General features: G+C 52.7%; 1 protein-coding gene across 7 annotated transcripts in view; it reads right to left on the minus strand.

Moving 5' to 3' along the window:
- Positions 1 to 25,980, minus strand: part of TOGARAM2 (TOG array regulator of axonemal microtubules 2) — an 84,037-nt gene that overhangs the window by 30,151 nt on the left and 27,906 nt on the right. For all 7 annotated transcript variants that reach the window (XM_072770691.1, XM_072770694.1, XM_072770695.1 and 4 more), the window contains 12 exons: positions 23,233 to 23,279; positions 20,553 to 20,719; positions 17,915 to 18,065; positions 17,562 to 17,723; positions 14,766 to 14,919; positions 14,521 to 14,626; positions 13,439 to 13,674; positions 11,233 to 11,391; positions 7,021 to 7,138; positions 6,529 to 6,623; positions 4,344 to 4,536; positions 3,234 to 3,450 (listed from right to left, as the gene is read on the minus strand). In XM_072770691.1, the coding sequence (XP_072626792.1) occupies positions 3,234 to 3,450; positions 4,344 to 4,536; positions 6,529 to 6,623; positions 7,021 to 7,138; positions 11,233 to 11,391; positions 13,439 to 13,674; positions 14,521 to 14,626; positions 14,766 to 14,919; positions 17,562 to 17,723; positions 17,915 to 18,065; positions 20,553 to 20,719; positions 23,233 to 23,279 (1,805 nt within the window). The remainder of the gene's footprint in view (positions 1 to 3,233; positions 3,451 to 4,343; positions 4,537 to 6,528; positions 6,624 to 7,020; positions 7,139 to 11,232; positions 11,392 to 13,438; positions 13,675 to 14,520; positions 14,627 to 14,765; positions 14,920 to 17,561; positions 17,724 to 17,914; positions 18,066 to 20,552; positions 20,720 to 23,232; positions 23,280 to 25,980) is intronic.

Here is a 25,980-nt window from a genome sequence, read left to right on the forward strand (position 1 = left end):
GATCCCTAGGGTAACTCCCCTGAAATCAGAAGGTCTTGATGCTGAGTAGAAAAGATGCCACCCCAGGCTCCTTGCTGGAGAGGCCCCCAAGGCAGGCAGAGACAAAGGGCAGAGGGCAGGGAGCGAGGTGCCCACATGCCTCCTTCCTCACCACCTCCTGAAAAGAGGATGTGGGCAGAAATCGCCACTTGCTCTGTCGATCACCTCACCACCTGCCTCATACACCCTCGGGACGACCAAGGAACTGGGAGAGACGTGGCAGCTGATGAGTCAACTTAATCACTGACTTCCCGAATCAAGAGGGACCATAAGAGGCAGCCTAAGAAAGCCAACCTCCCAATTTGGCTGTGCCGTCTGGACTTAGTGCCAGAAGACGGATGACCCTGGCTATGGTCTCCATCCCCGTGGCCCCCGTTGAGCAGGGAACAAACCATAACATGCTGAGCCATGCCTTTGTGAGTCTCCACGTTTCTTACTTTACAGGATCTCATGGTTCCTCTCCAGCCGAGAGCCCAGAATCCCTTGGGGAGGATGACACTAGCTTGGGATAAAGCTCCCTCTGCTCAAAGGGCTCCAAGCCACTTCCAGGAGGGGCCTTAGGATGCTGAGGGTGGACTGGAGCCACCAGGCTCCACCTGGGTGAAATGGAAAGGAAGATTCACACCCCTTCTCTTCTGCCCCTCCTCCCCAGTCTCTGCTTCTACCACCCAATTCCCTGGGACAGTGGGAAGCTTAGCTACTTGCATCCATTTCTCCTCCTGCAGGTTGGACTCAGACCATTCCAGGCAGATGAGAACCATTCCCAGAGAGAGCTTGATTCTACCCTAGGGACGCCTTGGCAGCGATGAATTCTTACTGGCAATCTAAACCCCTCCACTTTTGCCCTTCATGAACATAGAAATCACCCAGTCACTTCATAGTTAAAAACACTTCCAGGGGCACCTGGGTGGCTCAGTTAGTTAAGTGTCTCCCTTTGGCTCAGGTCATGTTCCCTGGGTTCTAGGATGGAGCCCCCCTTTATACTCCCTCCTCAGCAGGGAGTCTGCTTCTCTCTCACCCTCTGCTGTTCCCCCACTTGTGTTCTCTCTCTCTCTCTCTCTCTCTCTCCCTCTCTCTCTCTCAAATGAATATATCAAACCTTTAGGGGGGAAAAAAAGCCAAAATACTTCCAAAGCCAAGGTTGCTCATTGGGCAGAGTGGATATGGCTCCTAGCACAGCCATGTAGCCCCAAGAGCCCACTGCTGTACCTGCTCAAAAATGACCTGGAACAAGACCCCGTGCTCCAATCTTTGGGTCCCACAGGAGCATTTTGCCAGGGATTTACTGGGCTCCATCCAACTCTTTGAGGCCAACAATATTCCATTCCAGCCTAACAGTGACCTAGGGACTAGAGAGGAAAATAGTGCCCTTCACGCCAGCCTCCATTCTCCCATCAGATCCTGTGGCTGATGGGCCAAAGGGGGCATCATCAGCCATTCCCAAGGAGACCCAGTCCCAGGAGGAAAGGACAACTCTAGGCATCTTCCTGGAAGCTGCAACCTGCCTCAAGGTGTAGTCAGATCACAGAAGCAGGCCAGCTCCAGGCCCTCTTTCCAGGATGTCCAGCCCAGGTAAGTACAGCAAGGCCCCAGGTACAGAAGGCCTGAGTCTTGTGACAATGTAAGACACCAGATTCTGCAGCCCAAAGCTCCAGAGCCCCAGGGTGCTCTAGAAGGACGGCCCATGGCAGAAAGTGGAAAACTATGACACCTGGAGAGGAAAGGGTTAAAAGTGTCCCTCCCCGACAAGGGTGCTTAGCCTCTTCAAATAGCTGAAGCCTATTTTGCTTGGTGCAGGTTTCCCCAATAAATCCAGGGCCCGCAGTGATTTACCAAGAGCCTTGGTTATTGGCAACAGCAATCTCACTTACCCAGAGCCGTGCTGAGAACAAGCCGTAATTTAAAGCTGGATTTATATTGTTTGTTCTACAGCAACAAACTCAGCAAATCATAAATTCCCTTTGAGATGAAGAGAGGAAATTGACAGTATTTATGAACTCAAAAGGCAGAGAAGGACCTGACCAGCCCTTTCATTTGTAACTGAAACTGCTTCTGGAAGCTCCAGCCAAGGACACGGCTGCCACCCCTCCCCAGGGAGCTGGGCTCCCGCAGGGTGTGGACACTGAGAGGGGTGGGGTGCCTGGCATGTCTGTGGCCTCACCAAGGGGATGCTCTATGGGTCCTAAAGGCAGGACGTGGCTCTGTGCTCACGGGGACATACAGCCACAAGGCCAGCACAGACGGTTCTCAGCTCATGAGCTTCCTGCATTGTGGCAAGAGTGGTTCCTCTGGTCTGGACATGACGGTACTCATGTGCTATGTCCCACACACATCTGTGCTTCACTCTGTGCCCTAGACACACCAGATATCACCCTCTAATCATCTAGGAAAGGAATGGACAACGGAAGTAGATGCACCCCAAATCCCACCTAATTTTGGTGAACCAAGATGTGTTAGTACGAAGCACAGACGAACCGGGAGCTCTCGCCATTCTTGACATCTCACCCACAGCTCCTTTTTCCCTTTTCATGCCACCCCCCCAACCCTTCCCACTCCTCACCCCAAATTACTCCCACCCTGAACCCTGGCCCCAAACAGTCTTCCTCAGTGGCAACTCTTGTCCACTTCACGGTCAAAAGCCAAGGGGATCCCAGCCCAACCCCTATGCCAGACAATTAAGGTGGCCTGCTTGGGCCCACCCACTCATCCACTCTGTCCTCTCCAGCAGGCTGACTCTGCTGTCTCAGCACCAACCTGCCTGGTCCTCGTACAAGCCACCCCCACTGCTATCATCTCTACAACTAAAAAAAATCACTAGCGGTGCTTCCAGCTTCTTCCTGGAAATCCTGACTTATTTTCCCTTCAGTTCCCTGTTGGCTCAATCACTACAGTATGGTGTGACCCTGGGTGAGTCATTTCTGTCACACATACTAGGAGGAGGCAAGACTAGATCATCTACACATCTCCCCCGCTCCAACTCTGGTGCATGTGACATGGAAAAGCCTGCCAACCAGCTTCTGCGCTGCCCACCCCTGTCCTACCCAGCCTCCAGGGAAACATTTGGCCTAAGAGCCCCCAGTGCCTATCAGCACTCTGCTGATTCCTGGCAGGATGGGTGAGCCCACCCTGGGGTGGGCTCAGGGAGCAAGCCCACTGCCCACCAGAGCCAAACAGGGCTGAGGCAGGAGGCTCACCCAGGCTCTCAATCATGGCATCCAGTGCAGTCACGGCAGCGGCATAAATCCCAGAGTTCTTGGAGTTGAGATTGTCTGCAACAGCAATGATGATGGAGAGCAGCATGGGGTGTAAGCTTTCTTTGAGGAGGGGGATCATCTTGGCAAGGGACTCCAGTGCCCACTGGTTCACTTTCTTGTTGGAATCCTGAAGCCTTGGGGTGAAAGCATCAAAGACCTATTGAGGGAACAGAAATCGAGAGCCCATGGGAACCCAGGCTGGGCAGGAGGCCCACAGCCCAACCAACCACCCTTGGCAGGGGTTCCTCCTGCCTCCCTGACAGGGGCATCTAACCTATGCCAGAACATTCTCAGTGATGAGGGTCTCACCTCCTCAAAAGGGGAGGATGCCAAGAGAGGGAGGAAACAGCCACATATGGAGCACTCAGTGTGTCAAAGCATCTAGAGCATCTCGTTAGGCACCCTGCACTCGCATGGAATGGTCTTAGTCCATGAAGCAGGGGTTCCCATCCTCAACTTATCATTAAAAACAAAACAAAAACAGAGGCAGTAAGGAACTTGGCTGGATGCCCTGGTCTGCTGACTTCGAGCCTGTGTCTTAACTCCTCTGGTACATGGCTTGGCATCAGCAGCCTCAATCCTAGAAGAAGCAGGCATCTGCCCTGGTTTCCAGCCCATGAAAGCACGGCCTGTGCTTGCTCCCAATATACCCATCCAAATACCCTGGCCCAGTCTCCTGGCCAACCACATGCTCTGCCCCCAACACATCATGTGCATGGCTAGACCAGGAGCAGCCCTCAGGCGTGGCATCCCCTACCTCTACCTTCCTCCCCATAAATCTGCCAAAGAGCTGGGTGATGCCCGGGACATCTCTGGGTGGTCCGCAGGTGCCTTGTCCCCTCAGCTACTTCCAGGCAGTCTCGCGTTACCAAGGCAACTGGATAGCAGGTGCTTCTCAGGCTCCCTTTACCCTGAGGGATCTAGCACAATGTCCTAATTATTAGCACATTAATATCTAATTTATGTCCAACTCTGTCCTGAGTTTTCCAAATTGAAGTTGCACCCACCGGGAAGAGACAGGCAAGAGGGCAGGGATGAGGCAGTGCTCACCTGGACCAGGTTGGCGGTGATAAGCTCTGGCCTGGCCTTGCAGTGCTCAAGGAGCCGCCCCACGCCTTCCATCCGAGACTGGTACTCTTTGGCCTCCAGCAGCCGCATCAGCTCCCGAAGCTGCTTGGTCACTTCCAGGCCACCGCGCACAGAGGAGTGGAGCCCCTCCAGCCGAGGGCCGTTGGAGCTGAGCCTGAGTGAAAGGAACTTCTGACCCGGGCAGCCCCGGAGGATGGACGCACCTCTTGTCCCATGCCCTTCCCATGGACAAGAGAGACTGAGACAGGGGATCCCCTGCAGTTAGGCCCACCCCCAGCTTCTCCGCCTACTGCTTGAGGACACTGGCCCTGGGACTCTGGAAATCCCTTTTTCTCAGGGGACAACAATAAGGTTGCCTAGAGCCCCATCCTCTTGCCAACCTCGTTCTTCCTGCCTTTCTTTTCTCTTTTCAGAAAGTACGTGAAGAAAGGGGGCCCAGTATGGGAGTCCACAAAAGGACGACTGTGCATTTCATCTAAGAGTGAGGGAAGGGCGCCTGCATGGCTCAGCTGGTTAAGGGTCTGCCTTCAGCTCAGGTCATGATTCCAGGGTCCTGAGATGGAGCCCTCATCGGGCTCCCTGCTCAGCTGGGAGTCGGCTTCTCCCTTTCCCTCTTCTCATGCTATCTCTCTCTCTCTCTCTCTCTCTCTCTCCGTTCTTCTCTCTCTCATAAATAAATAAATAAATAAATAAATAAATAAATAAATAAATAAATAAATAAATAAATAATCAATCTTTAAAAAAAAGAGTACCTGGTTCCTTTATCCCAATTCCTGGTTGCCTAAGCCAGGCTCATACTTCTCCAGTGACCAGAGAAATGTTAAGAAGCCCTGCTTCCAGGCAGCCTGGGTGGCTCAGCGGTTTAGTGCTGCCTTCAGCCCAGGGTGTGATCCTAGAGACCCGGGATCGAGTCCCACATCGGGTTCCCAGCATGGAGCCTGCTTCTCTCTCTGCCTGTGTCTCTGCCTCTCTCTCTCTCTCTCTCTCTCTCTCTCTCTCTCATGAATAAATAAATAAAATATTAAAAAAAAAAAAAGAAGAAGAAGAAGCAGCCCTGCTCCCTTCTGCTAAGAGCATGGGCCTATGGTTTCCCCTGGCCCAGTCCAGGCAGCATGAGAACAGTTCCATTCAGGACTCCTACCTCCACACCCAGCTCAGAACTCAGCTTTTTGAGCTCAGGCCCTACACCAAAGTCCCCTCTGACAGAGCCCAACATTATCCATTTTGTCATTCCTTCCTACACTCCACGCTGCTTGCCCACCAAGTGCCAAGAGCTATGGTGGGCACTAAGGACAATGAGACAAGAGACACCTTCCTTGCCTTCAGGAGCTCAGAGACCAAAGGGAGACAGATAAGTCAAGGGGATGACAGAGGACTGAGAAACAGAGAGCACAGGGTGTCTGAGAGAGCCTCTGGGATAAGGTAACAATCATCTGAATCTTGTGGAATCTGGTAGAAAAAATAAGCATGTTCCAGGTGCAAGGGATGCAGCATAAGCAAAGGTAGGGGACAGAACGTGGGGGGAGGGATCGGCCAGGGAGCAGGAGCTGCTCTGGCCTGTCTGGGACACCGTGTGTGGGAGAGAGCAGGAAGCTAATCTGGAGCTGGTTGTGGGGGGCTGCCCTGGGTGCCTGTGAGAGTTCAGATGTAGCCCTCCCTGAGCACCATAGAAGGATTCTGAGTTTCAGGCACATCAATGACCAGGGGGTTTCTGCTTGGTTTCTAGCTCCTCCCAGCACCCACTCTCTAGCCTCTCTGCCCATTCCCTCTCCTCTGCCTTTGTCCCACAGCTGCCTCTAAATTCATCCCAGGCCACCCTGATGGCAACAGGATGTGCTGCTTGAAGTGGATGGAGAAACGCTGAGCTCATGCTGATGGTCCAGCCAACAACATGCCCTGCCCGGACTACTGGAATTCACCCCCTTGGCAAGACTGCTGGATGGCAAGTATGTCCAAATCCTAGGATTTGGTCTCCCTGAGCTTTGGGTGGGGAAATTCACCCATGAGTGCTGCTACCCAACTAGGTCTCCACCGTAGCCTGGATCCACACAGCCTCCCAGAACCACTACCCCTGGCCCAGGGCAAGTGGCCCATCTCTGTTGGCAGCCTTGGATGTGGAGCCCCAGGGAGACAAGAGCAGCCATACCCATCTTCTCCAGGCAGCCCATTCTCACACAACACCAGACTCCTCGACACCTTGCGGCCCTTGGCAGATAGAAGTCCATCACCATCTTCCATTCCCTTGGAAAAGGGAACACAAAACATGAGCCAAAGGGGTGGCCCTCTGGGGAACTGCCAGCCACCCCAGGCTAGATCATAATGAGAGGAATAACCCCTTCCACCTGGCAGGGCTTCAGAGGGTACAACCAAGCATTCCAGACCATTGGTACTCAGGGCAGGGATCAAGATCCCCATTTAACAGGATACAGTGTGGACACCCAGGTGGCTCAAGGGACACGGGCAGAGAGGGACAGAGCCAGGTCCAAGCACAGGGGAAGGAAATCACATTTATTCCACCTGCCAGGAGTTGTGCACCAAATGGAACCTCTGGAGTGCACACCCCACTCCCATGACTGGCTTGGCTCTGACCTTCCACCCCACCCCCCTCACCCCCCACCTGCTCAGGCCACTAACTTACCCGCTGCTTAATAGCTGCCATGACCTTCCGTAAGTCATGAGATGGGAGGCTCTGCTTCAGAAATGCATCAAACTTCGTATTTGACATCAAGATATTCACCATCTTCCGGCCATAAAACCTGCCACAGGAGAAAGAGAGGGATGAAGAAACAGCCACAGAAATGCATCATAAATCTGTTCTGCAGATTTACAGGAGTTTTCTAATTGTAATAAAAGAGTTTTTAATACTTTTTTCCACTTAAGACAATAATCGCTAATTAAGACAGTTAAAAACTAGATTCATAAAAAGAATAAACATCATCCGTAGCCCCATTACCAAGGAAAAACTATTAAATTTTTACATATTTTCTTATGGTCTTTTAGACACATACACATTTTTGTTGGTATCAGAATATATATAAAACTTGCCTCTGACTTTTTTCACTTTACCATTAGTCATCCCATGTCATCCTTTTTAGTAAATTCATAATATTCCATTGGATGACTATACTTAACTTCTTCTAGTATAGGGCATCTGGAAGTCTGAGAAAGGGTACAGGGGCCAGTATGGGAGGAAATGGTCAGCTCTACCCAGCGAACAGCGGTGAGTGGGGGAGGAAATCAAAGAGGGCTTCATGGAAGAGGAGATCCTTAGATTCGCATTGAGGAGTAAGAGTCCATAAGTGGGATGGGATTAGGGAGTAAGGGGGCAGGGGTTAGTCACTTCAGGATCCATAATACAGTCTGACACATCAGTAGGCATGTGGTTGGAAAACAGCAGGCAGGGCCTGGATGCAGGATAGGAAAGAGAGAAGGTAGGACCCAATTTCTGGAAATGTGAAGGAGTTGGGCTTTAGCCCTCAGACCATGGGAAAGTGTGAAATGACCAGATTTGAACTTTATGAAAATGTCCCTGGCAGCAGTGTGGTGAACGTCTCTCTCTGGTGACAAGGGCCACCATGATAGCCCAAGCAAGACATGATGAAGTCCTGAAATAAGGCTGTAGAGTGGGAAGAGGAAGGGATGGTCAGATTCAGGACCTGCTAAGAAAACTGCAGGGTAGGGTAGTTGATCAGAGGTGGAGCAAGAATCATCTACAATCTCATATTTCACTCAACCCAAGACTCTACTGATTGTAAAATGCACCATTGATTCCTTTTCCACTGAGCAAAAACAGAAATAGAAAACACTGGCAACTTCCAGTGCCTTTAATGACACTGCCCCATGTGGGGAGGCACCCCTTTCATGTATTATCTCAGAAATCGAGGTAACATTACTTGCAGGTGGTGCCCTTCCTTCCTTAGGCTGGGTAAACCACTGGGTGGTTGTCTGGTAAGAAAATGTGGAATTTTGGTCACTCCTTCCACGACTGTTTGCATTAATATCTAATTTATGTCCCATCACCCTATCTCCATGCCTCTTCTCATACACTATAACTTTTCATTTCAATGCTGAATAATAGAGTAATATTTCTAAGACATTTTCGGGAGCAATTAAACTCAACAAGTCCCCGCAGAGCACCCATGGTGACTTCTTAAAATAAATATAAAAGGCTAACAAGCAAAGAAAGACTCATAGTTTAGTTTCTACAATGCAAACCATAATTCAAAGGCTTATGCCACGAGCAATAAGGACCAAGTTCGAAAATGTGCAGAGAGTAAAACCCAAATCAAAATTGCTGCCTGGCCAGCAGCAACTGTGAGATGCCTCTGATCGTAAGATATTAAAATGTGGGAGAAATTGTGTGTCTTAGAGTCAATGACGTATGAAGGTCCTCATTTATCATCTTAGATGACTCAGTAAATAATAATGACTTCTAATGATAGAGGGAACACAGGCTTGGGGAGAAGGCAGAGGGCTCATTTAGGGACAGTCTGCACCAAAGATGACAGCAGGACATCTGACAGTGGTGATGGGTCCTCCAGAAGCATTGGAGGTAGAGCACTGGTGCTCAGACAGGGGTGGCCTGGAGGGAGACCCTAGGAAGCATCAGGTTGCTGTGACTGGACCCACGGAAGTAGTGATGGTGCTCAGGAAAGTTGTAAGAGGAGAAGAAGCTTGAAGACACTCCTGCGGCCATCTATATCCAGAGGGCAGGCAGGCGAAGAGGTGGCCATAGAGGAAGAGGGGAACCAGGGAGCGCAGTGCCATGGACGCTGAAAGCACGGGTGCCCTGACTGAAGATGGAGTGTAGTCAACACTGGCAACGTAAGGGAAGTCAGGATGGAGGGGGCATTTCCAGCTGGAGAGAATTAAATTTTTATTTCCATCCCCCTACCAACAAATAAAAACAAATCAACCAAAACCTTCTAGTTCTCCACCAATATTCCTCATTTCAGTAAATGACACTATCATTTATCCAATTGTTCATTTTAAAAACCCAAGCATCATCTTTGATTTCTCTTTGAAAGCCTCACCACCCACATCCTGTTGGCTCTGCCTTCAAGACACCCCAATCCAGCTCTCCCTCCCGTCTGCTGGCCTCCAGCACCCCTGGCGGGGCCTGGGGGAGTAACCATCTGTCTCATGTCCCTCCTCCACCCAGGCCCCCTCCCCTACGATCAATTCTCTAATGAGCAGCCAGAAAGATTTTTTTCAAAAAAATCAAGAAGGCAGCAAGCATTTAAAGACACACAAACTCTAGTAATCAGGGGGAAAAGCACTCGGAAACAATAATGAGATGACACTTTTACCCATTAGATCAATACAAATTAGAACTCCAGATACTGCAAGGTCGTGAGGACATAGGCAGTGGCGCCGTGGGAGGGAGGCCGAGGGGCACAGCATGCTCAAGGGCTCCCCACAGGGCTCGAGCTGCATCAGTAGACATGCGCCCCTGACCACAGTCCTGCCCCCTGGCCATACCCCAGACACTCTCCCTGGGCTTCACGGGGGGAGCACGTGTGAGCATGGTACGTGGAGCAGGGCTGCCGTGGGGAGGATGAACCTCAGACTGTCAGCTATGAGAGCACAGGCTGGAGCACAACACAGAACATAGGGAGGACAGACCCCGCGGAGCAGTACCGGATGTGGTGTGTCTCCAGATCTGGCCATAACGTCCTAGGAACCAAGGAATGTGATGATGGACTGACTGGGCCCTAATCCTAGCTTTCCAAGACAGTTAATCGGATTCTTTTTTTTAATAGCAATATTAAAATACTTTTTTTCCTTACTTTTTAAAGATTGCATTTATTTACTTGAGAGAGAGCACACAAGCAGGGGGAGCAGAGAGGGAGAGGGAGCAGCAGGCTCTATCCAAGGACTCCGGGATCTCCACCTGAGCCGAAGCCACACGCTCAGCGGACTGAGCCACCCAGGCACCTCAGTTAATCGGGTTCTATCACTCTCCTGCTTAACACCATTGCGTATCTCCTCACACTCCTACTAAAAATCCTCTGGTGGCTTCCGTCCCACACCAGCCAAAATCCTGACTCCTGACCACTGCCTGAGGGTCCCTGCCTGGCCTGGCCCTGCCCTGTCGGCCTCATCGCCTGTCCACACTGCCCCACTCATTGGCTGCCACACAGCGCAGCCTTCCTCTTCCCAGAACACCAAGCGAATTCCCATCCGGGGGGCCTTTGTATGTTTCCTTTGCCCGGGACGCTCACACCCCAGACCTCCAGTGAGTTGGCTCCCCATTGGCCCATCAGTTGGCCCATCAGTTCTCAGCTCCAATGTTACTCTCCAGAAAGATCTCCCTCGACACTCCATCAAAGTAGGCACCACCCCATTCTCCACCTTGGTGTCTTTCTTGCTGCATCCCTTATCTGTAACCTGAAATGATCATACTAATTTATTTGTTTATTTTCTGTCTATCCCCACCTACAAGGGGTGAGCTCCAGGATAGTAGAGGCCTAATTTTTCTCATTCACTGTCCTGTCCGGAATAATGAAGAGTGACCTCTGTGCACTATCCTTGAAAGGAATGGATGCTCTTTCAGAGGCAGGAGCTGGGATGGGTCAGAAACAAGAGAGAGAGAGCAGCGAGAGCAGCGGTGAGAGAAGGAGAACCGGAGGCGGGGAGCTCTGCGCATTCCTACAGGCCCAGCTATGCGGGTGGAGACAGATGGATGCTGGCCATAAAGGACGGACACAGCCTCAGCCTGTCTGGCTGTCCCTCCCGTGACCCCAGGAAAGCTGAGCTGTGTGGGCCAGGGCTCTCAGGGCTGGCTGGTCACCTTATCTGCCCTGGGCTGGCAGGTAGGCAGCCCCCAGGCCCCCTGGCCCTGCATCACCTGGTGTCCTGGTTAGAATCCTGGGCCAGCCTCACCAGGTTGTGCACCAGCATCTCTGTGCTATCCCTGGTGCCTGAGAGAAGCTTCTCGGCACCAATCTGCTCCAGGACGACTGAGAGGTGCTCGGCAGTACATTTCCGGACTGAGGGGTTTCGGTGGCTGAAAAAAAATACATCACAGTCAAGGGGTCAGACAAGGAATGGGGTGCGGGGTCCCTAGACTGCTGCACATGGATCTATAATTGTGCACCCACGTTTCATGCCGTGATGGGCTCTGAAATCTGTCTCATATGGGCTACAGGGAATCTTCAAGGGAAGACCAGTCACATCCGGCTCATAGAACCCAGGATGACAACGGTAAGCAGGAGAAGGAGGAAGGAGCCCTAAAGCCATGTGGTGCTCCCCACATGTACACGTGCTCACCTCCTCTGGGCCTTCCTGCATGTGTGCCTTCCCCATCGTTTCTCCACCTAGAAAGATCCTACCTAATCAGAGATCATTCTCTGCCTTCCCCAGCCTCCTCTGCAGAATGCTCCCTGGGACTCGAGCTATCCCTGTCCCCTGGGAAGAACAGGAGCACCCCTGTGGCTCCCCAGCCAGGCGAGGAGCTCCCAGGGAGGTGGCAGCAAGTGGAATCCTGTGCCCCACTGGTGCCTGGCACATGCCCACACTTAGTGGGAGCTAACTGCACGTTTGTTGAAGTGAACTGAGACAGGAGGGGGCGACAGGGCATCAGTGGGTGATTTGGTAACCCCAACAGGGAGAAGCTGAGGTCTTACAAGAGAAATCCAACAGGATGTCACCTGTTTCTTTTTCACCTTTTTTCAAACAGGGCCTGTGTGTCCGCAGTTCCTTAGGCAACACTGACCCCTTCTTCCACCAGGGTCCCAACCCAGCGTAACACAAGGGGGTACTTCTGGCCTCCCCCTACTCCCTGTGGCCCAGGGACCAGCTCCATTAGCATCTGAGTCAGAATCTGCATTTTGGCAAGATCCTCAGGAATTCCTGAGCACAGCCCTGAGGACGCCTGACCTTGCTTCTCGCAACAATGATCAATTGCCTCAGTTTGTAGTTAGCACACGCTCCGCTCCGAGCCAGGAGCCCTGCTGAACACCCTCTAGCCACAAGCCACTATTAGCATCAGTTTGCAGAGAAGGAAGCGGAGCAGAGGGAGCAGTCCAGAAAAAAAAACGAACTTCTCCCAAGAGTTAGTGGCCGCCACACTGCACACTCAGTAAATGTTACAGTAAAGGCAGGCGCTGCCTTTGCATGAATCGTTTCATTTACTCCTCACAATTTGAGGAGGTGTACACCGTTATTATTCCCAGATGAGGAGACTGAGCACAGAGCAGCTAAGCTCACCCAGGGTGTGAACCTCCCTTCACCCTTTGTACTGGGCTGTGGTGTGGCTGCTTCCACACAGCCGGGGTGGGGGGTGGGGGGAGGCCTGTCCCAGAAGCTTCCTGCATCAGTGTCATGACTGGCTCTGGGGCTGAGAGTGGTTTGGCCCTGTGGGATTGAAAGGGTTTGGGAAATGGTTTTGTTTCTCTTTTTAAAGATTTTATTTGTTTATTCATGAGAGACATAGGGAGGCCGAGACACAGGCAGAGGGAGAAGCAGTCTCCCTGTGAAGAGCCCGACGTGGGACTCGATCCTGGGACCCCGGGATCATGACCTGAGCCTAAGGCAGATGCTCAACCATTGAGCCACCCAAGTGCCCTAGGAAATGGTTTGGGGTTTGGGTTTTTTAATAAGGTGAAAGGCGCCAGGGGGGTAGGCAAGCACCTTCCCCTCCCCAGGAAAAGTCCAAGAGGTGTGAGCTGGAGTAAGATTTTGTGCCTTGCTCCGCTCAGAGCCTTGATTTCATCAGAAAGAATGCCTGCCCCACCCCAGGAGAGGCACACAGGCCGCAGGCTGGTTCTCAGCCCTGTCTCCGGGGACGTTACCACAGATGCTCTGAACTCCCCAGCCTTGAACAGAACACAGCAGCTCAACCCTTGTGGCTAAGGCTTGGGGCTGCCCCATGCTCACCTCTTGATCCCCAACCTGGCCCAAGAAGGGTGGCAGAGAAGCCCACCAGGAAGCAGGGTCTCCCTCCCCCAGCTAAATGTGTGAGGCACCTGCTCCATTTGCCCACTCCTCTCTCCGGGACTCTCCCCTTGCTTTACCTTCCCAACCCACCCCTCTGACAATGAGCCACCACGTACTAGATGCCCGCTGAGGTGAGGGCCACCAGGGAGCGGGCAGGGGTCACATTCTCCACCATGGCCCCCAGGGAGCGGTTGGCCGCTCTCTGGATGAACTCGCTGGTGTTCCCCATCTTCTGAAGCAGGCAGCGGGCAATCTCTTCAGCCTCCTGGTCCATGTTCTTCTTCAAGGCCCGGAAGAGGGCACCCAGGGTGCTGATGGCCAGTCGTGACACTTTGGAGCGGAGGTTGGTGACCTAGGAGAGGGATGGGACAGAGACCCTCCAGGACTGCTGGGCCCTGCCAAGGGCTCCAGAACATATGAAGAACAAGGCACAGGCCCACCCTCTCCCACCACCACCACCACCACCACCGCCCCTTGCAGGCCTAGGCTTTGCCAGGCTGGAAACGAAAACCACATAGTAGCTCTCGACAAAACAGCCCCATTTAAAAAATAAATTATTATTGTTATCATCATAATTATTAATTCCAGTTGAAATTTAAAATTTGAACATCTGAAATTTGTACAACACTTAGTCTTCCAAGTACTTTTACAAATAGTGTTCAATTTGGGTATCACAAATGCCCCCACACCCGCCCCGCCCCCACCACTGGAATAGTCTATTCCCAAGAAGGGGCCTGGCCTCCGCATGTGATAAGAGCATCTCATGGCCCCTCCGGGCCCCATCTAGGCCCCAGCCCCAGCCCCAAGGGAGAAAGTCCTTGGGAAATGTTACAACTTCCCTGAGGTTGGAGATCTGGCTCAGAACACTCCAGCCCCTCAGTCGGACCTCTGAGTATAGAGGACAACACGGGCTGTGACAAACAGGATCAAACAGGATTCTGATTGTTCTGATTCTGAATGCCCAGAGATTAGAAACAAGGAAACTCCTGCGCCCAGTTCTCCAATCTGAGATGCGGGGGGACTACCTCCCACCTCCATAGCTGAGGGCTAAGAAGTGAACAGGGGATGCCACATTCCAGGGAGCCATGGCCCCTCTGGGGCAGCCGCATGACCCTCATTGAGCGGTGGCAGCAGGGAAGGAGGACTGGCTGCAGGGCGGGGACGGCACACAGGACACAGGCTGTCTAGGTGGCCTCACCTCCCCAGTCACAGCCAAGGACACGTCGTGCAGCCTCCCAGCCAGGACATCTGAATGACAGGCCGCCAGGCGCTGGACACTTAGCAGGCCCTTCTCCTTCATCTGCCTGAGAAGCGAGTTCCAGGCCGTCACAGGCAGGTGGGGAGGGAGGAGGCCCCCATGCAGACCAGGGGCGCCCCCACCCCCACCCCATCCCCACAGCAGGGGAGGCGGGCAGCTGAGGTCAGGAGAAGGGGTGCCCTCACCAGTCATTGCTCTCGAGGCACTGGAGAGCATCCATCAGCCCCAGCTCAGGGTTCGAGAAAGGCCTCAACTCCTTAAAGATTCTAGGATCCAATTCCTCCTCCTCTTCTTCCCATTCGGGAGACCCCAAGGTAAGCACCGCAGGTAATGAGTTGGCTGCCCTCACGGAAAAGAAGAGGAACAGGGCACATTTCAGCAGGAAGACCCAGGCCTGGCTGCATCACGAGGTGTGCTCGGAGAAGGACTGGCCAGGGCTGAGAGGGCAGGGCTGTGCCTCCCCCGCTGGGGAGCCACAGACACCACCGAAAGCTCTACGTCTTGTCAGCCTTTTCCACCCCAGCCCTGCCAATCTGATGGCTCTAAACAAGCTGGCCTGCCGTACACTGCTTGACGCCATGTGCAGAGTCCACCAAGCCGGTGACTTGCCCCCATCTTGCCCTATCTGCAGTTGGCTGAGGCTCATAAGTCTGCAAGGAGGGAACCCCCAGTCACACTGGTGGTGTTCTAATGTCACCCCCTTCTGGGAACCTGTGTTATCAGCTTCTCCTTCTTCCCCCTCCTCTCAGTCCTTTGTGAAATTGCCCACGGGCAGGGCCTGGAAGGGGTCCAAAGGGGGAAGCGAGGGACAGTGAAAGTGCAAAGGAGACAATGCAGCTCATGGGGGGGCCATGTGGTCAAGACATGGCCACACTGTCAGGGACAGCCAATAAGCAGGGATGCTGTTTAAAATTCAGGTCATGTTCTCTAGGCTCTCCTTCCTTGGGGGCAGATACTAGAATCAGAAAACCCTAGGAAGGGATTAGGAAGGCAGTTTAGCTACCTATCCGCTCCAATGCCCGAAACACATCATCGAGGCCTCAGAGACATGGGGACATGGGGGTCCCCACCCACAGTCCCTCAGCTCCTCCAGCAGCAGAGCCATGATAAGAGGGTCTCTTCTGAACCCAGAGCTCTCACAGCCACGCCTCACTTCGTGGCTACTTCACTTCAGGGGCTCATCTCTACCAGCATGATTGCCACATGGTGCCTCCAGGGGGTCCAAGGCAAATCTGAGTTGACAATCCTTTACTTAAAACCAAGACAAAATGACCTCATTCCTGGATTCTCTTCTTGGCTTTGCCATTGGATAAGAGTCATTAGCCAAAATCTTAGCCCCCATGGACCAGCATCACCTTAAGTAAACTCAGGTGACTTTGGGTCTCTGGTCTCAGTGCTATTGGCTATAAAATGAGTGGGGTGGATTATATAGATCAGTATCTCCCAAGTAGCAACCACTCAACTACCACTTTCATGACTTCTTGCCATGTCTCTTAACTACCTGTAATTTTAGGGGATCCCTGGGTGGCTCAGCGGTTTAGCGCCTGCCTTTGGCCCGGGGTGTGATCCTAGAGACCTGGGATTGAGTCCTGCGTTGGGCTTCCTGCATGGAGCCTGCTTCTCCCTCTGCCTGTGTCTCTGCCTCTCTCTCTGTATATCATGAATAAATAAAAAATCTTAAAAAAAAAAACTACCTGTAATTTTACTTATATAAAATTCTTCTTCGGGGCTCCCTGGTGGCTCAGTGGCTTAGTGCCTGCCTTCGGCCCAGGGTGTGATCCTGGAGTCCCAGGATCGAGTCCCACATCAGGCTCCCTGCATGGAGCCTGCTTCTCCCTCTGCCTATGTCTCTGCCTTTCTCTTTCTGTGTGTATGTGTGTGTGTGTGTCCCATGAATGAATGAATGAATGAATGAATAAATAAATAAATAAATAAATAAATAAATAAATAAATAAAATCTTTAAAAATAATAATAATAAAATAAAAAGAATTCTTCAAGCCAACCCACTTTTCAAATCTTAAATAAGTCTATCCTAAAGGGAAATTTATGTCACTACCATAATCAATAAACAAATACTGTCACAGAATAGGGTATTTGCAATAAAAATAAAAGGATGTTATAAACTCCAGCTATCAAATCGTAGCCAGCTTCTGATGACTTAAGCTGGAAGGAAGATTTCTTTGTTTAAAAAGGAGATTTCCCAGCCTGAGACAGGTGCTCAAGACCGGCACTGAATTAAGACTTTCTACTTGAAGGAATCAAAGGGATAGAAAGAGAATGGCAAAGAAGGATGAGTCAATATTGTTTCTGGCACCAAAATGATGTTCTATTCCATCAGCATGGTCCCACCACAGCCCACACTTAAAAGAAACTCTGAATCAGGCTGGTTGTTTTCAAATGTTCTTTAGCAGCAAAATCTTTCAAAAGTGAAATCTCAAGCCCAATATACCAAAAAAAAAGTGAGGCAAAATAGATGTTGTTCTGGTAGAATATGGTCAGAGCCTCCTTTGGCCCTTGGCACCTTCCTGAGAATCCCGGAGGACCTTTGGATCCTGGGATCCCAAGCTGTAATCAGCCCTATCCAACGCCAACATTTACGAGGCAAACTGCAGGAACCCAAGGTCTTCACAGACCTCTTCCTCTTCTCGATATTTCCAGCTACTTTCGTGGATGCTTTTCTCCAGCATCTGTGATCCTGGTGCACCAGTGGGCCCTCCAGGACACATCACACAGACTGGGCACATCTGCCCTTCTTTCAGTTACTTCTGGCTGCATTTCCCTGGGTCCCTGGTCTGGCCCAAAGACACTTTGACTCCCACACTATTCCTCTCTCTCTGGATGATCACCTCAGGCTGCCCTCTAACACAGGTAACAGGAAGAAGCAGAGCAGCCCAGGTCACCTTTGCCATGCCCCAAAGCATCCCAAAGGCAGCTCAGCAAGAGGGACATGTGTCCTCCACCCGGGTGGTCTGGGCCCTACCTGAAGCATGACGGGCAAAGCTGGGCTCCTGCTTGCTGACGGGGATGCTGGGCAGAGAGGCCCGGTTGGCCCGCTTCCTCAGGATGACACCGATGTTTCTGCGTAGGCTGCTCAGCCCACTGGGCACAGACACGGTCCCACTGCCCCGGAGGGGGAGGAGGCCTGTGGAGGCAGAGAAAGTCCTAGGACAGAGCCGGTCCCACCTGTCCTTAGCCCCAATGTCCTCCTTTGGACATGGGCCTATCAATGTCAGGATGGGGAGCATGGGGAGCTATGGGTAGTCCCTCTCTTGCCCAGGAGTTGGCCAAGTCGTCTGCCCAGCCTGAGGGAATCCTGCCCCAGGCACCCAGTACCTTCCTTCATCAGGGCTCTCCGGGAGGCCAGGCTCTGGGAAATAAGCTCCCTCTCCCTCTCTGGCTCCTTTGCCCTCTGGAGCAACTCCATCTCCTTCATCTGCCTCAGCCGCATCTTCTCCTGGGCAGACTTGGAGATGGTGACCTGGATCTGGCACAAGGTCAAGGCAAACTCTGTTACCTCGAGGACCCAACTCTGCTTTCAGTCCCTTCATTTATCCAATCATCAGGAATGCAAGTGGCTCCTATGTGCCATCACTCTTCTGGGAATGAACAAAACGACCAAGACCTTGCTTGCTCCCTGCCATGGAGAGGGGAGAGAGCGAACAGATCAATCTCTAACATCAGGCAATATGTACCAGAGGAAAGTCAGAGACAGAGGGTGACGGGGCTTCCATTTTAGGTAGGAAGACCCAGAGAGACTCCCTGAGGAGGTGAAATTTAAGCAGAAACATGAATGAAATATGGGAGCAGGGGCCATGCAGATTTCTAGGGGAGAAGTGTGCTAAGCAGAGGGAATAGAATGCAAAGGCCCTGAGGCTGGCACATGCTGGGCATGGTTGGGGGCTATGAGGACACTGGCTGGAGCACCCCAAATCAGAGGACGGTAGAACACTGGGTCAGAGGTGGCAGGGGTGGGCATAGCCATAGCACACTGGGCCCTGTGGCCCATGGTGAGGAGTCAGATTTGTCCTCTAAAGGACACAGCAAATCATTGAGGTTCTGAGCACAGGAGTGACATGATCTGACTTCCATCGAGAGTGAAGGGTTCCTCTAAGTGTTAACTTTATATTTGGGAATAATTTAATTTGGGGAAAAGTTGCCAAATGGAACCAAGAGTTTCTGTGGGATGGGGCTTGCACTAGCATAGCAAGAATGAAGATGAGAGAATGGCCTGATTCTGCATATGTCCCAAAAGGAGAGCCCACTGCTTTAGCTGATTTATAAGGTGTGGAGCAGCAGAGAAAGAGAGGAGGCAAGGGCGGGCCCAAGATGTTTTGCCAGAGTAGCTGGAAGGCTGGAGTTGCCTTTTCCCGCCATTCACTAAAAGGAGACACTGGGGAAAGAGATTTTGGTGGGTAAGGATGCAACACTTGTTTTGGATAAGGTAAGTTTGAAATACAATTAGACACTAAAATGGAAATGGAAAATATCAGTTAATACATACTTGGCTATATAATCTAACTGTTCCTGCAGGTCAGGGGAAGGTTTGGACCAGACGGGGAGATTTGGGAGTCCTCTGCATATAGATGGCAGTTAATGCCAGGGACCAGCATAGGTCACAGGGGGTCGGGATAAATAGACCAGAGGCCAGAGATCTAAGCTCTGGGGCCTCTGGCATGTAGAAGGCAGGAAGATGAGGAGGAGCCAGCAAAGGACTGGGAAGGAACGAAAGCTGGAGGAGGCAGAGAACCAAGAGGGAAGCCGTTCCCTCACCTCCTTCCCAAGGTGGAGACTTCCAAGAATGAGCCAAAGCTGCTGGCAGGTCAAATTAGAAGACGACTGAGCTATGCTGCACATGGGAAGGTAAAGGTCATTGGTGACCTTGACATGGGCCGTTTCAGTGGGGACAGTGGGACCCAAATCCAACTGCAGTGGACTCAAGACTGAATGGGAGACCAGGCAGTAGATTTGTTTTCTTAAGATAAAAGAAACAACAGAGAGAGCCAAAGATGTTGATAGGAAAATAGAAATGTTGAAATCAGATAGCCTCTGATTTCAGGGAGGATATTGCTGATGCAAGAACAAGAAGAAATGCTGGGGCTGGGGTGCGGCTGGATGAAGCTAGAACAACAGGGCACAGCGGTGACTGAGAGGGATTGCTTGAAAGAGATGCCAGTGGAGGTGAAGTTATCACAAGGTCCAAGCTCTGACCATGGGTGTGAGCAGCCAAGGAAGGGTGGACGGTGGGGTCACCTTCCAGCCTTGAATTATTCTTTGTTTCATGCTCTGGCACCCTGGCCGGAGTGGGAGGGCTGCGGTGCCTGGATCTCATCATCATCATCACCGGATCCTAACAAAGCGCGTGCACACAGCGCGCCCTCCAGGGATGTTTATTGTACTCTTCTATCTCTATTTCAAATGCTGAGCACAGTTCTCCCATAACAGTGACTCTTCAAGTTTTAGTAAATTCATCCAGACCAGGGAAGAGAATCATCTGGACCAAGGTCACCTTAGTGCAAGGTATTTGTCAGCCTGTCAAGCACAGCCTTTGGCTGATCTGCCCCTGAGTCAGCTGCCTCTCCGTTGCTATCTTGGGGGTTGGTTCAAATTACTCGGCTTGGTTCACCTAAGCCCCTCTCTACTCTCCACATCCTGCTTCCTTCGGAACCCTGTGTGACCTCCCTCTGCCCTCCCTTCCTCCCTCATCCTGCCCCTCAGCTCCCCACTCACTCTTCCCTTTACCTAGCACCCCCCTCTCATCTTTCTCTTCCTCTCTCTTGTTCCTCTTCCTTTCTTTGGTCCTCACCCATGACCCATCTACAGGTTCCAGCCTTAAGCACCAGGGTAGCTGACTCAGGGCTCTTTCTTGTCCTCCTCAAGCTGGCCCCACATTTATATATTTCAGAAGCCTGCTTGTGTTCAGCCGGTGGTCCACTATGACCCCCATTTTCTTTTCCCCTCACTTTCCAGATACCTTGGTACTGCTTTCCTTCTGGTCCTCCTCTTTGAACAAGGGGCGGGCTTCCTTGGCCTGGCCGGAGGAGAAGGCTGTGAGTGCAGGAGCGGACTGAGATGAGGGCAGGGCAGGCTTCTCAGGGGCGGCAGACCTGTCTCTCACAGGCAGGGCTGAAGGTCTTGGCTCTGAGGAGTCAAGAATAAGAATGGAGCTGAGGACACCCAGCACTCTGAAGCAGCACCCACCCCTTTGGGCTACCCCTGGGGTTCTGGAACCCTGTGGATGGTGTGACGTTTTACTGCCTAAGCCTACTACTCTCCACTGTTCTGCCCAATGCTTTCTTGGTGGTGAAACTTTATAGAACAGCACTGGCGGGCATAGAAGGGGCCGCCCAAGGACCAACATTCTCCTCTTTTCATCTGTGCATCCATCCTTCCAACCAACCATCCATTCAATAATTATCACACACCTTATTATAAGACAGGGAAGGGAGGAGGCTGGGCAGGAAACAGGGGGCAAGTCTGTTATCTAGGAAGTTCAAGATATTGTTTAAGAAGCTTAAAAGAATGTCAGTCTATCTTACCCAGGAGGTGTGTACCGCAGGAAGAGAGAAAATAAAACGAACCCAGTCGTCACACAGCATGAAGGGACCAGAGAAGTAAGCAATGCTAGTCTGATCCCCTCGTTTGACAGACAGGCTGAGACCCAGCACCCTTCACAAGCTCTTGTGATTGATGCAGTACAAATTCATTTCCAGGGGATCCCTGGGTGGCTCAGTGGTTTGGCACCTGCCTTTGGCCCAGGGCACGATCCTGGAGATCCGGGATCGAGTCCCACATCGGGCTCCCTGCATGAGGCCTGCTTCTCCCTCTGCCTGTGTCTCTGCCTCTCTCTCTTTCTCTGTGTCTCAAATAAATAAATAAATAAATAAATAAATAAATAAATAAATCTTTAAAAAAAATTTCCTTTCCAGATGACATCAAATCGGTAGGATCTCTTGGTCATTCTAGATTTTCCTAATCAATAGATTTCAAAGGTAGCATGTCTTATTATGGAGGCAGGATAGGGGTAGATTAGTCTTCTTTTAATGAAAGAAATGTTAACTGGGTTCTCCTGTTCACAAACTTTGGAGCTCACTGTCCTTGGGTGAACTTGCAAATAAGTTGTCCACTGGAATGGGGGCCACCATCTAGGGCTGCCTGTTGCTGGAAGGAGTGCCTGGAACCAGAGGCTCCAGTAGGGCTCAGCCTGGACCTCAGCTTACCCTGAACCTCAGCCCAGCCCATGCCTTCTGCCAAGGATCCCTCTGCTTGGATCCCAGGAGAAGGATCAGGGGCCAAGATGGAGGAGGGCAAAGGCTCCATTTGCCCAGAAGTAAGGAGCAGGGCAGAGGACACAGATGTCCGGGTGCCAGCTAATTTGGGGGCAAGGACTGCAGGAATGCCACAAGTTTGGGGGAAGCCCTCAGCTTCAGACAATACCACGTGAGCTCCTTGTATCCTTGTATGTGGTAGGCGTGTTATTGGGCAATGTTATCCCCAGCTAACGGCTAAAGGGTCTGAGAGGGCTTTAAGAACTTTACTATTTCATATCCCCTCTCCTCACCTCCACCTCAAGAGACATCCTAGAAAGCCTTGTCTGAGCAGCCTGGCCCCTACGCCCAAACCCCCAGGGACCTGGTTCTCAAGCAGCAGCTGGTGATGCAAACAAGGGATTAGTTACAAACTGGGTCTCCTGGCCCAAACCCCCATGCTGGCAGTTGGGGGACACTGTGGGTGCCAGTGTGTGTCACAGCAGACCACCTAAGTTCATCCCACCGCAGCCCAGCCAGAGAGCGGCAGGCGAAGCAGCTGCCGGAGGTCTCTATGCCAGCTCTGCTTCTTGGGCTCAGCTAAGGTCCTGACCCTGGGGCTTTTTGGGAAACAGCCTTCCCCTCACCAACTGACCCACTTGCTAAGCTGTACAGAGTGACCTGCCGGAATGCTAGACTAGGAGCCTGCCCCCTCCTGCCAGTCAGCACAGCAGCTGCGTCAACCCTCATCCCCACGCTCGGGGTGCTCAGTCCAGATCCCCTCACCCAACTTGCCCTGGGCTTAGCCTCCCTCCTCCCCACAGAGTTAGGTCATCAGGCTGCAGAGCCTCCTGCTCCCTTCCGAAGGCTCTCTGCACCTGCTGGCTGCCCGCTCACTTCCAATCCAGTTGGCCCTATTCTCCCAACACCAAAACCCTCTGGGACCAGCTGACCAAGGGGTTCATGGGGTGTGGTTTAATTTCTCACTCCACCTAGTGAGGAACATTCTCCTCTACTTGCTTAAAACAGTGCAGGGGCGGCTGCACAATGTGTCAGAAGCATGGTCTTTGGAGGCATGCAAGGTGCATGCAAATAGGACAGGCTGCCTCCCATGCCAGGGACGGGGTCCAGCCCGCAGTCTCGGTGCCCCCATACCTGTGTCACACAGGCACTGTGCTTCTCTCTCAGCTGGGGTATCGTGGAGCTCACGTACTGGTATACGCCCACATGCCTGGCACAGAGCAAGGACCGCTGTCCTCGCAGGTGGCACTGCCGGTGGCCTCGGCTTCCCCATCCAGGACATGAGGGGCTCATACCTACTCCAGGCTTAGTTCTGATCTCATACCCAGTTTAGGAAGCAGGGAGTTGAATAAGCAGCAAGTGGGGGTATGCATAGGGAGTACATACCCAGAGATTTAGGGGTCTTCTCCCGAGGCCCACTCTCCCGAAACAATCTTAAAAGAATGGGGGAGAAAAGAAGCACCATGAGAGGTGGCAAGTAGGAGCCAGTGTGGTGAGGAGCGCTGGGTGGCTCCGGGATGGCACAATGGGCGGGAGGGGGGACCCAGGGAGGGGCTGCGGGTGGGCTCTGTAGAGAAGCTCTTGGCTAGGAGTTCAAAGCTACAGGAGATGCTGCTCCATCTGCAGAGTGAAGCGCAGGCTGACCGCGGGGAGACCAGACCAGGCCGGGCTGGGGCCAGACACAGATGCCGCAGACCCCTGCCTCCGCCCTGCTCAGGCACCCGTGGCTTCTCCCCGCTGCCCCTTCGGGGTCCCCCCCTCAGCATGCACCATGCTGGTCACCAGTGTGGTCTAACTCAGATCTGGTGGCACTTCCACACCAAAAGGCCTTCAGTGGTGCCTTGCTACTTCAGGATATAAAGCTCACGGTCCTGGGTGTCGCACACGGGGCTGTGCGGCCCTGCTAATCGCCCCCGCCTGTGTCACACCAACACCGGTGCTGCCGTGCCGACCGCTTGCGGTTCCAGGAATGCCTCACACTGCTTCCTCCTCATCTTACAGACTCTCCCTCAGCTGTCAGCTCAGGCCTCACCTCCTCCAAGAAGGCTTCCCGGCCTGATTGAGATCATTTCCCAGAATGATGGGTGATGGGCAGCCTTCGATCTTAGCACTTCCCTCCCTAGACGTCGATCCAACGGTTTACTAATAAATCTCTCTCATGAGCTCCTAGGACACAGAGACTGTCTTGTTTGGCTTTGTTTCCACGGCGCCTGGCACACAGCAGGTGCTTAGTAGCTCTTAAGTAAACGAATGTAGGGATGGGTGGGTGAACAGGGAAGGGAGGAAAGAAATGCTAATGGAGGCTCCTTCCCATGTGTGTGCTAGCCACCCCCGGTGCCTGGAGAGAAATCCACGTCACAGGAGGGTGGCACATGAGCAGATATTTATTGTGTGACTTACCCGTGCCAGGTACCAAGCTTGGCACCATGGGAGCCACACAGATTTTGAAATATGGCCTCTGCCTGCAGTGCTCCCAGTTGATGGATAGATAGGCAGTTTAAATAAAAGTGTGGTCAGGAGGCCCATGGGCTGGATGCCACATGGACAGCACAGAGGAGGCACCTCCCCCCACCCCACCCCTCGCCCCAGATCGCTATCCCCAGGGAGGGCAGGGAAGGCCTTGGTGCATGGACTGGTGGGGATTGAAGAACCACAGGAGCTGAATGGGGCCCTGGGGGAAGGCTGGTGCTGGGGCTGCGGGACGGAGTGGGAGGTACCCCCCGGGGCTCTGGAGGCAGGAAGGCTCCTGCAGGGCAGCACAGAAGGCGTGCAGAGTGGCGAGCTGGGACAGGCCCTGAACGTCAGACCAAGGAAACTCGGCTTTAAGCTGCAGGCCCAGGACGTCATAAAATGTGAATCACATGGAGGAAAGGTCCACAGGGTGCTGCAGGAGAACAGAAGATTAGCACGCAGAGCCCAGGCAGCAAGCAGCCGGGCTAGGAGCTGTAGGGGGGCTCGAGAGGGAGCCGCTGAGAAACAGAGACCAAGGCAGGGGCAAGAGACGGGTGGCAGCCTTCGTATTTTCCTTGTTTACAGAAGACCTGGTGGGGTGTGGCAATCTGTCAGGACCGGAGGCCACAGGAGCAAGAGCCAAAGATGATGCCAAAATTAGAAATGGAAGGGACCTGGTGGCAGGTCATGGGAGGGAGGGAGGCTGGGGAAACGTGAGGTGGCCCATCAGTGTGGCCGTGATGGTGGCACAGACCCCCTCTCTCCCTCTGACGCCAGACCTGCATCGGCCAGGAGGACCCTAGAGATGCCCACCAGGAGGGTGGGATGTGGAGCTCGACTCTAGGGAGACCGAGGGCAGAGGGCGCATGAGGAAGACTCCTATCCCCGCATGCTGCCAGCACAGACGAGACTCCCCCGGAGAGAACAAGGAGCTGGCACACAGGGCCAGGACCAAACCGCAGGAATGGCCACGTGTAAGAGATGGACGCAGGAGAGTGCAGGGGACACTGCCTAGAAGGTCAAGAAGTGGGCTTCAGGGCGCCTGGGGGGCTCAGTGGGTGAGCATCTGCCTTTGGCTCAGGTCATGATCCCAGAGTCCTGGGATCCAGTCCTGCATCGGGCTCCCTGCATGGGGCCTGCTTCTCCCTCTGCCTCTCTCTCTGCCTCTCTCTCTCTCTCTCTCTCTCTCTCTCTCTGTGTGTGTGTGTGTGTGTGTGTGTGTGTGTGTGTCTTGAATGAATGAATAAATAAAATCTTAAAAAAAAAAAAAAGAATGTTTCAAGTCAGGAGGACAAAGAAGGAGAAGATGACAAGGATGTCACCACTTCACATGATGTGAAGCCTCGAGCAGTGAGATGGGTGTGATGGCCTGGGGTCCTGTCCCTCCAGCCACCAGGGCCACCTCTGAGGGGAGAAAGGAGGAAGGACACGGGGTGCAGAGCAGAGGGCAATGGAGCGCTCTCCTCCAGGAGCAGGCCCACCTCGGCCAGCGCTGGGAAGGAGGGAAGACAGAGGTGAGGGGGCGGGAGAGAAATGGGTGAATTCAGTTCCGCCAGCCCCAAATTGATGTGAGAAGGGATACCTCTCTCCCTTCTCCTGTGTCTCTCTGTCTCTGTCTGTCTCTGTGTCTCACACACGCGCACTGGCTCCATCAGTCTGGACTGACTGGGGATGTTCCAGGGC

Source organism: Canis lupus, chromosome 12 (genome assembly GCF_048164855.1).
Source record: "Canis lupus baileyi chromosome 12, mCanLup2.hap1, whole genome shotgun sequence".
Lineage (NCBI taxonomy): Eukaryota > Metazoa > Chordata > Mammalia > Carnivora > Canidae > Canis > Canis lupus.